Source organism: Anarrhichthys ocellatus, unplaced genomic scaffold (genome assembly GCF_004355925.1).
Source record: "Anarrhichthys ocellatus isolate YVR2014 unplaced genomic scaffold, GSC_Weel_1.0 scaffold16, whole genome shotgun sequence".
In the NCBI taxonomy this organism is placed as follows: Eukaryota; Metazoa; Chordata; class Actinopteri; order Perciformes; family Anarhichadidae; genus Anarrhichthys; species Anarrhichthys ocellatus.
The window spans coordinates 8341384-8353006 of NW_022280046.1; the positions used below are offsets into that span (position 1 = coordinate 8341384).

At 43.8% G+C, this 11623-nt stretch overlaps 1 protein-coding gene across 4 annotated transcripts in view; it reads right to left on the reverse strand.

Annotated features, from left to right (window-relative positions):
• Positions 1-11623, reverse strand: part of tcf4 (transcription factor 4) — a 208565-nt gene that overhangs the window by 30541 nt on the left and 166401 nt on the right. For all 4 annotated transcript variants that reach the window (XM_031856013.1, XM_031856014.1, XM_031856016.1 and 1 more), the window contains 3 exons: positions 2380-2485; positions 2042-2193; positions 1020-1182 (listed from right to left, as the gene is read on the reverse strand). In XM_031856013.1, the coding sequence (XP_031711873.1) occupies positions 1020-1182; positions 2042-2193; positions 2380-2485 (421 nt within the window). The remainder of the gene's footprint in view (positions 1-1019; positions 1183-2041; positions 2194-2379; positions 2486-11623) is intronic.

Consider the following 11623-nt stretch of genomic DNA (forward strand, 5'->3'; position numbering starts at 1 on the left):
TCTGTCGGTGAGTTGACAGAGAAAATGATTGTTTCAGGGCTCATTATTAAAATCAATTGTTACCGACATGAATCCACAGTGACCACAGCGGCTGCTGCTCTCTGTGAAGAGAACTCACTCGCACCAATCGGACCGATGCAGAGAAACTGCCTGTGAGCGCTGTGCGCACACATCATACGTTTGCATTTAAACAACAGCGTCATGTTTTTTATTAGCTCCATGTTGTGTTTACACTCATCTGCTCGTGTGTGTGTGTGAGATATCTTTGTGGAATGTTGGAGACGTCTTCCCATGAAAACAAACTTTCAATCTGTTTCTTATTGCTGGTCCTATTTGTTCTATGGGACTCAAAGCAAGGGGTCCATATGGCACGCTGTGTGTGTGTGTGTGTGTGTGTCGGTGATTTCAAGGTCGAGCCAAAACAGAGTACAACTGTTCTTCGGTTTCTGACCGCCCGCCTTCTCCCCTGACGCTGAAGTTTAGTGATTAAGTGGTTGAAATCATCCGAGTGGTATCACAGCGGGGACGGTTCTAACTGCTTATGTGGCAGTAAATAAAAACAATAAAACGTGGTCTTAAAGGCACCGGTGATCTTGTTTAGCAAGTAGTGATTGTAAATCCGTGGATTTCTACGAAGTCAAAAAAACACAAACCCAGCAAGTGCATCCAAGACATCGAATCCAAGACGAGAAGATGTAAATGCTCTGGTGTCCTCACAGACAGCGAGTGGTGTACGAGTGAGAACGCTGACACACAGCAGAGCTTCCTAACATCTTTGGGGGGAAAAAGTCAAGTCTTTAGGGAGTCGGTCTCAGAGTCCAAGTCCAAGTCAGCAGTCCAATTCAAGTCCCAAGTCGCCACTGTTGTGACTTAAGTCCGATTCGAGTCCAAGTCTGAAGTCGTAAGACACACATACCCTGACTTGAACTTTTTTTATAGGCATTCAAATGAGTGGAACAGACCTGTGCACGATCTCGCACTACTCACTAATTAACTGGAGTCAAACACAGACGTCTTACCCATGATGCTTTCTGTGCCGTTGGTGGAAGCGGTGCACGAGGCGGTGCTGTAGTGGTTGCCCCCTCCTCCGCTCCCACCCCCTCCTCCCCCCGCCCCTCGGTGGAAGCTGGACATGGGGGGGAGGCTGGAGTTGATGTCTGCAGACGAGTGCGACGGGTAGCTCTGCGGAGAGACAGACAGAACTGGATAAAGTTTAAGGGCGAGACGCTGCAGGGAAGAGAGTCAAAAAATGTAACTAATAGATTTCTCCAGCAAACTTCTCCAGTTGAGTACTTACATGAAGGGAATTCTTTTTTAAATATATATTACAAGCTGAAATATTGTTTAAATATGTAAATGAGGCATTGTCTTATTAAATCCGTGCTAAATTGAACATTTTCAGAAGAGAAATCTGAACATTAGATAAAGCCAGGTTCAACATTCTTTTAATATTTTGTTGACATATTATTATATTATATTAGAGTGAAAGCTGATTTCTCTGGTATCACTCAAAACTATATTTTTGCCATGTTTTTAGGAATACAATGCTCTATAAATCAGGTTATGAATGATATATGAACTAACGTCTCTGTAAAAACCTTGCAAATACAGAGAGGAATGAAACTGGAACGTTTGGTGTGTGTAAGTGCTACAGAGTCTGAAAAAAACTACACGTATTGTAAAATGACATGCATGTTGAAGACAAACGTCTTGTGTTTCTATGTTTAAACATGCAAATGTTCCATAACTTGTGCTATATTTTGGTGAAATTAGGAGAAATCTACAGAGAAATAAACAGTATTTTCTTTAAAAAAGAAACATAAAAGAGAAACAACAGAGGAAAATAAGAGGATATGAAAGTGCTTCATGTGTAGAATATCATGAAAAGTTGTGAAATTTAAGGTAAAACTGAACTTGACTGAGTGTCACGCAGAGAACTAGCCAATTAGAGGCAGAGTGGGGCGGGGCATGACTTTTGCCATTCTAGGAATTAAAGAAATAAATGTGGCGACCTGTACAGACCCGTCGCAGCTCTGCTCACCAATCTGTCGTGAGGGTGAATCCCGCAGTAGGAGGAGGAGCTCTGGGCGGGGCCGTGGGACGAGTTCCCGCCCCCTAGCATGCTGCCATGGTAACCCTGCTGGCTCATGCTGCTGCTGCTGCTGCTCCAGGGGTCGCCGCTGTGGTGACCGTCTGACACAGAGAGAGAGAGAGACGGGTACATGTGATGACAAACCACTCCTCGTCTGTGTTGTTGAGGAGTTTACCCTAAAAAATCTTTCCCATCGTCCATGATCCAGTATAAGCTCAGGAATCCCCTGCAGCGAGCTCTGATGTGTGTGTGTGTGTGTGTGTGTGTGTGTGTGTGTGTGTGAGTACCTGGCATGAAGAATGAGCTCGGGAAGCCAGCGCTGGGAGGTTTGGAGGAGGGATAGCCCGGTGAGTCCCTGTTGTAGTCTGCTGTACTGGCAGACGGAGCGTACACCTGCAGCACAAAAGCACAGAAACACGGAACGTCATTGAGGAATTTGAGCTCCGATCAAAACACGACTCGTTCTCTTAGAAAGCCGGCGGCCAAACACAACATGAGGCTCAGCAGGGAGCAGCTTCAGACAGACGTCACCTCCAGCAGATGACTGACACGTCTCTGCTCAACGCAGACGTCCACATCAAGCCTTCATACACACGACTGCATCAACACACCACTTCCTCAACGGTCACTGCTCTTTGCTTTTCATTTTCATACGGGAAGAAAAACAGGCAGCTGCTCTGGTCTGTTCATATTTATGCTTTATTAATTTGGTGAAAGAGAAGCAAAAAAAGCACTTTTTAGAATTTACAAGAATAATTTCAGAATGTGATGTTATGTTTATGTTGTATATATATATATATATATATATATATATATATATACTTGAATTTTGTAAAAATGTTATTTGTTACTTTTGAAACAAACAAACTTAAATAAATTAGTTCATACTTAATAAGATTAAAACTTTTTGTAATATATAATTTAGTTTTCTTTATATTAATATCTAATGTAAATGTGTGTATATGAAGCTTGTAAATTATATTAATTGTCTTACATTTTGCTAAATTAATAGATGTGTGGTACTTTTTAAAGGCCTTCACATTATTCAACATTTTTGTTTTATAAGATGATTTCAAACACTTTTCTTATCAAGAACAAAAAAAAGCTTCAAATGATAAGATATTAACATGAACATCCTGTCATTGCTACTGATAATGTTATCACATTTAAATATACAGTAATATTAAGAAGATAGTATTTATTCTTTCATATCAAAAGAAGTTATTGAGTTTAAACTCAATCCACCACGTTGTAAACGCGCAGTGGTGGCCGTGGTAACCGCATCGACTGCCCGCCACATGTGTGAGTCCTGAAGACTGATAACATATTTTCTGACATATTATACAAAAGCCACAGAGCATCTTCTGCCCCCCCCTCCTCATTCAGACCGACAGAGACTCCTCTGAGAGGGCCAGCAGTCATGCAGCAAACGCGCAGTAAAACGAGAGACTGCAAGCAGAACCGGCCGCCTGTCATCGCTGGAGAACAGGTGACGTTGTTCCTCGGCAGCGTGAGAACACGATGCCTGTGTTTGGTCATGCCTTCGACTGGGGGTCCCCCAGCATGCCTCAGTGTGAGCGCATAGCGTGCGAACACTCAGCCATGACGCTAGGCCGCGCCGCGTGACGCAAACCCTGGAACAGCTGTTGAAAGCGCTCTTCTCTTTCTCTCCGACTTCCCCACTGATTCACATCGAGATGAAAGAAGCTCCACAGCTACCCCCCCCCCTCACTAATCTACCGCCATCCCCTGGAAAAGACATGAGCTGCTTTGTTAACTTCACAGTATTTGCATACGGATGGAACACAGATGCGTGGAAGAAAATCTGACGATATAACGCAGACGGAAGAAATAAAAGAAGAAGATGGAGGGACCAAACAGATACACTTGAGGGCATTATAAAAAATAACAATAAAAATAACATCATCTCACTTCCCACACTCCCCGAGAGGTATTAAAACCAAAACCTCCTGACTCTTTCTTCAGATCACTAAAAGGTTGTTACTTCTGAGAGGAAAGACTTTCCGATACATATCGGCTGCGTTCAGTTCCACATCAGCGGGAAGTCGTCTCCAAAATCACAAGACAATTATTTGTCACTTGCAATTGTCACTAAAATGTCTCTTACAAGCTTACTAAAGCCCAGTTTTCATTATTCAAACTGCAAAACATGTATTCACAAATATGAACAGTGAGTGCGACAGGGGGGTCAACTTGGGAGGGATATGCCTGATTGCCAGCGGGTATTTGGCACACTGAGTAAGCGTCACAGCGATGAACTTTGCAACAAAACACTGAGTGAGCCTTTCTGGTTCTCAGGAAAGGAACAAGGGAGTAAGGGCACAAGGGAGCAGAGAGCCACCTTTACCCCGGGCCTTTGCACGTCGACCGACGGGAACGCGCCCGGCGAGGGACACAATAATAGCAGCAAATATCTGTAAAACACTTCTTTATAGCCTCTTCATTTAACTTGTTACCTTCACCAAGGAGGTTATGTTTTGTTTTATTTAACATGAAATGATTCTGTGTTTTGAGACATCATTTCATTACCAAACATTTCTGCAGGTTAAAAATGAGTCCGTGCATTAACTGTGATACCGTCCATGTATTGATGGTGACTGACTGGCAGAATAAAGCAGACGTATTAATCAATGTGAAGGACACGCTGGAACCAATATCTGCCTGGAGTAGAATGGTAGCAAAAAAACTACATCATCCACAATACAAAGTTATACAGCGTGCATTTGCAAAAAGTTCAATCCCTCCGTGGGTTGTGTTGCACGCAGTGACTGTTCAGTCACAATAGTTAGTGTTCCAGAGCATAGCCTTGTGTCGACTGTGTTTACTTCCTGAAAACGACTGGTCGCCGGAAAGACGCAGACACGGCGACAATCAGGACATCTGAGGAGCAAGGAACACTGGGAACTGTGGGAAGGAAAGACTGAGGTCAGGAAACACGCACCCAACCACACACACTCACGACACACACACACACACACACACTTGTAGACGCACAAACTTAAATACACAGATGTAAGGTGCTAAGCGAGCTAATCAGCTGGGAGATGCCGGTGCCTTTCCCACAACGCACCTTGCAGGAGTTTTAAGCATTCAACTCCATCAGTCTCTGCACTCACACACACACACACACACACACACACACACACACACACACACACAGTGTCTGTAGATGTCATTAGACCTAAACTGAAATCCCCCCAAACTTCCTCCTCCGCCTCTTCCCCTCTGAGAACTGAGTGTTCTGATGATAAAACCACATTTATTGACCCGAAGCTTGTACGCGAAAACGCTCACACACAGACGTGCTTGCACACACAAACACACACACACATGCTTGTGTTGTTCCTGTAGAAAATATTCTGATTTATGTCTCACGCCGCGCCGGCATATTTTCCCATTGAATGTGTTGTTCGATTGGTGACGAAAGGCTGTGATTTGTGCGTGTAAGTGTCCGCGTGTGTGTGTGTGCATTCATGTGTGTGTGTGTGTATGTTACGGACGGACAGAAACAGGTGCAGAGTGTGTTCAAGTCTGAGGAATGCAGAGAGACACAATAACAAACCCGCTTCCTGCAGTCTGTAACACACACACACACACACACACACACACACACACACATTATCAGAATTCCCACAGTTAGTAGCAGGCGGACCTTGAGCCAATCAGAGACACCCTTGACAGTGTTGTCATTTCATTGACCAGAGAAAAGTAACAAGAACAACAATAGAAACCAAAGAGAAACCAGTCGATCCAGGAGTGGAACATTGTTTACAAGCCCTATTATAGTACAGCGGGACACAATCATAACCGGTATGACCCGTTATGATCCGGGCCACGATGGAAATAGGACAGAGTTTAGTCAGATTTAGAGCACCACAACAGAAACAGTGAAAACCATCGGAACCAGACGGTGAAGGAGCCGCATCAAACCAGTTCTCTATGCAGTGATTGAAAGAGACAAAAACAAATGGAACCACTTCGGCAAAGTGGTCCTTATGTGAGAATAGAAATGGTTGAAAGTCAAATCAGTTTTGTAAAATGATGCTCTGTACCACAGTGGAAATAAGCTGGAAATAGGTTGAGCTGGTTCTGTAATAGGAGCTGCATTGACCCCAGTTAAACTCATTCTGTGTCATGACTCAATGGAACCATCTCTGCATTATGATATGAAGCCAGTTCTGTAGAACTATGATACCACAGTGGACCAACAGGGACCAGGTCTGTGTACCACAACAGAGACACGATAGTGTCTAACGTTCTGCCATATCGGAACCAAAACCTGAGCAGCACCTGCTCTTTTTCTACTCTGTCACAGATCAGAACCTAGTCCACTTGGTTCGTGGTACCAAACATAATGGAAGCTTCGCTCTTCGTCGCCTCCGGCCATGAGACGAGAACATAAAGGCACATTCCACTGAAGCCTGAGTCCTCGCGGAGCTAAGAAAACACACACAGACACGTATTCCATGTATTCAGAGCTACCAGCTGTGCAACTCGCTGACCTGACCCGCAGGTACAAAGACAGCAGCAGCAGCTGAACTTTAATTAGAGGAAGAGAGTTAGTAGAAGTACACACACCAGTGTTGTCTACCCGGAGACCGGTGGTCCGTTTACCATAACTACTTTTGTTGGACAATATACTGTCGGTAAACAATATTATTGTTGTTTTAAGACCATTTTAGGTCACTGACATAATGATAATATAACAATGCAAGTACACCACCTTAAAGAGCGATGAACTTTTAATCCTTAATTCAGATATTCTATAACGTCAAAATGAGCTAGGTCATGTCCATATATTGCATGATAAGTCGATAACGTACAAATTATGGAAGCCTTTTTCTATCGTACAATAAGAAGAAATTGTAAATATGATGGAGGTCATGTCCATATGTGGAATGATGAACGACAATTATCGTGACATGCCTACCGTCTATCAAAGTAGATTTGGCGACTCGTTTGAGCGCTTTTCATTTTTTTATCCATGTGAGAGAACAACACGATCCTCAATGGATGAAGTAGTGGAGTAGCCCCTCCCACTAGTGGTCGTTCTGCTATGGAGAGAAGAGTCTGTACAATCGCACATGCTCCGCAGAGAAAACGGCCAAATTCCTGAGTAGAATCAATCCAGAGTGTACGGACGGTTAGTATCGGAAACTTTGTCCAAAACTGTTGCATTCAAGTTCCCTCTGTTAAGTAGGAGTATTTATGTTCATAACACGATGCTGTCGGAGACCTAACTCTTCTAATGCCTTGTTAGCGAGCATGTGAGGAGCCTAGCTGGTAATGATAGCTATGAGTTAACAATAGAAGCTGAGTTGCCAGATCTACCAAACAAAATCGGAAAACCCCGAAAGGAGGAAGTCAAGGCATGTTAAATTTACGCCACATTTACAACATATGTAAAAAGCAACAACGAGTGTTTCCGTGTTTCAGTTGTAACTTGTTGACTGCGATGGGAACGCTGCTGGACCCTGAAGGGTTTTGTCGGACTAGAAAGAGAATGGGAAAAACAATAAATGCTGAAAGTTGGCCCCTGATGAAAAAAGACGGTAAAACGGTGAGAAAGGGAGAAAAGAAGAATGGGGCTTTTTGTCTTTGTTTGGCTTTTGATGCTTCTTCTCTGCGTTATTGCCTCCAAATGTGGGGAGCATCTGTTTAACCTCTCGCCTCGCCTTCTTCCTGCCGCTGCTCTGCTCCGGCAGAAAGAGGAAGAGGAGAAGCTCCTCCAGCTCTTCCTCCTCTTCTTCCACCAGTGTCAACCTGAATGAACAGCTCACAACCTGTCTGTCTGTCTGTCTGTCTTCTGTTTATCTTCTGTTACAGAAGTGATTCCTAGACTCAGACCTCCACTCTTATCCAAACTTAAGAAATCTTAAGTACAACAGCCATCCCTGTATCTTTAAAATAGGAACTAGTGGTGGACGAGCATTAACACAAAACCATCAGTGTAAACATACGTATTAACACACGGTCTGGGAAGTTTGAGAAGCATTTCAGTCAGTACATTTTGGTAAGGAAATTCTCCTCTCTTGGTCTTTCCTCTCCTCTCTTGTTTCCTCCTCTCCTCTCCTGGTCCCTCCCCTCCTCTCCTGGTCTCTCCTCAATGGGTCAAACATCAACTACACTTGCGCCTCTCAAATCTTGACGTGCAGGTCGCTGATCAGGTTTTAAGCACTTGCAAAGACAAATACAGAAGACACAAATACGCATTTAGTTTTTTCTCTCTCTCTCTCTCTCTCTCTCTCTCTCTCTCTCACAGAGTTTACAATGCTTCATCCAAAGCAGATGTGCTGGAATGCGAACACTCAAAGGAGCAGTCACGAAACCTCTTGTCGGCTGCACCTGTGCCTGTCCAATTTTCTCTCTCTGTCCGCCCCCCCCCCCTCTCAGCCCCTCTCACTTCCAACATGCTGCTTTCGCCTTCGTCTCGCCTGTACTCGCCTTCACGCAGACATTATAAAAATATGTGACGTACAGTTTTAAACGATTAGGGACTAATTTATTGTGTCAAACGTTCTTTTATTTCAGGCTGCTCAGAAGTGAATCCATCCCTCCATGTACCGTTTCCATGTCCTCCACCTCCCTCACACCTGTAGACGCACTTATTCATCTTCCGTTCTCCGTACCTGCTCGCGCCGCCGCGTTCCCAGCCCCGTCCGGAGGCAGATGTGGGAAAGCGAAAATCAAACGCGCCGCAGACGGATCAAACACATTTCGGGGGGTGGTTCTGTTTTTTAGATGTATTTTTATAGCGGAGATCTGAGCCGCGGCCCTCAGAATCCTCTGAAGGTTAATTATGTTCCTGATTCAAAACACATGGATGGGAAAGAAACTGTGAGTGTGTGTGTGTGTGTGTGAGTGTAAGAAAGCAGAAGGAAATCCCACCCACCACCTCCGAGCCGAGCCCTTTATTCTACCAACCTGCAATTGCACTAATGCGAACCAGATGTACACACACACACACACACACACACACACACACACACACACACACACACACACACACACACACACACACACACACACAGAGTTTTGAGCATGGCTGCATAATTGACTCCATATGATGCAGTACAGAGAAGAGGGAGAGACAAATAAAGAGAGTGAGGGAGGAAAAGAGCATTACAAATTAAGACAGAAGTATCAGAAATAAAAAGGAGGAAGTTCATGACAAAGAGGGAGAGATAGTCAGGAAAAGTTGATATTTAGAGAGAGGGAGGGAAAGACAGAAAGAGAGACTTTGGATTTGTAACAAAGCTTAATGACGACGTGGGAAAAGAACCCAGAAGAGAAATAAAACACACAACAAAAGAGAAAATAGAAATAGGAACAGTAGATAAAAAAATGAAAAGTAAAAAGAAAGCAAATTAAAGACAACATAAGGAAAGAAATATATATTAAGAACAACACTAAAAGAGAAAGAAATAAAATAATTATTGAAATAATTAAAAACAGGGAACAAATGAAAAGAGACACAGACAGAATGAGGGACAAAGGGTGTTAGAACGTCCTGATGGAAACACAGAAAACACACACACATTTGCAAAAATACCCTCATGTAATTGAAAACATCCAGAGCCTTCACACACTCACAGAGGGTTTCATGGACTGAAACACATTCTTCAACTCACTTGTAACGGAACGCACGCGCGCACACACACACACACACACACACACACACACACTCCCTGTGGAGCTCAGCCTTCCTGTGGCTTGATTAGAGCCCCCTATGTGAAGACAAGTGGACTCAGCATGTGTGTGCGTGTGTGTGTGTGTTAGCGTGGTGCACCTGTGACTGAAGGGGGGTCGAGTTACTCAGACAGAAAACACTAGGGGGCCGGAGAGAGAGAGAGAGAGCGATAGAGAGGTGTGTGACACGTGAGCGGCTGTGAATTTCTTGGCGTTAAAAAAAGTGTGTGTATGACGAGGAATGAGGAGTGTGTAAGTGAGAACAGGAACAAGTGAAATTGGCCCAAGAGAGTGTGTGTGAAGAAGAATACTTCAAGGAGGAACCACTTCCTCTCTCTCACACACACACACACACTCATGATGCTTGTTCTCATAGAACGTTTCCATTTGTTTAACGATTTAATGATTTATTTATCCATCTCCCTTCTTTTGTTTGCTCTCTTGTTTTCTCCTCTCCTGCTTCCTCCTCTCTTCTTCTTCTCCCATTTGTTCCTCTTCTCTTTCCGCTTCCTCTCCTGTTTCCTACTGTCCTCTTTTGTTTCCTCCCCTCCTCTCTTGTTCCCCCCTCTCCTCTCCTCTTCTCTTTTGTTCCCTCCTCTCCTAGTCTTTCATCTCCTCTCTTTTTTCCTCCTCTCCTCTGCTGGTGTCTCCTCTCCTGGTCTCTCCTCTCCTCTCCTGTTTCCTGCTCTCGTGTCCTGGTCTGTCCTCTCCTCTCTTGTTTCCTCCTCTACTCTCCTGGTCTCTCCTCTCCCCTCGTTGTCTCTCCTCTCCTCTCCTCTCTTGTTTCTTCCTCTCCTAGTCTCTCGTCTCCTCTCTCGGCCATCTATTATTCACTGGTCTTCTCCATCAACAGTAACCCAGTTAGCATCTCTTCTTCTCTTCATCTTCACTCACAAACACTCTACACTCGTTACATTTCACTGTTTCTCATAGATTTGTGACCCTCTCATGTTTGAGCTGCTGACCCCAGGTCAGTGACCCTCAGTGAGTCAAACTGCTGAATAAGCTTCAGCTCAACATCACAACCAACAGCGAGGATGATTGTGTTTTTACTCAGCTCCAGCAATGATGTTTTCCAGGAAAACGGTCAGACAGACCTTCAAACCTTAAAATGAGTCATTAGAGCTCAAAGCGGTTCTGAATCATAAAGAGCAGAGGGAATGGAAAAGAACCGTGAGGTCGGCCATAGAATGACATGTTGGAACCTGTTCATCAGGCTGGTTTGAAGAATATGGAATACAAAGGTATTCATGTGTATTTCATTTATGAAGAATAATACATAAGTAAAGACATGTAAGAATGCAAAAAAGAGCACAACTGAAAAGCAAAAACAGGCAAAGATATCAAAAAGTAAAAGAAAATAAACCACTTTCCATTTTCTCGTCAAAATACACAAATTGGTAAAAGCAAAGTGAAGAAAAGAAGGAGGGAAAAGAGAGGAAGAAGCTGTGTGGCGTGTTTACACTGCAGCCTGCGAATGAATTCAAGATGGCGTCGGGTCTCGCCAGGAGAAGCAGCATCAAAGAGTCAGACAGCCAGAGAAGTCACAGCGCTTTAATTGACCACTAACTACACTGAATTAGCCCTGAGACTGTGAGAGTGTATGTGTACTAACAGAAAAGAGTGGGAGTGCAACTGTATACGTAGCAAGAGTGTCTGTCTGTGTGTGTGTGTGTGTGTTGTCAGCTAAAGTTGTCAGCTGATCAAAATTGAAAATATGATTTCTGTAGAAGTAAAAAATAACTCACTAATTTGATTTTTTTCCTAACATTTCCATCCATCAACCCATCCATCCGTCCATCATCCATCCATCCATCCATC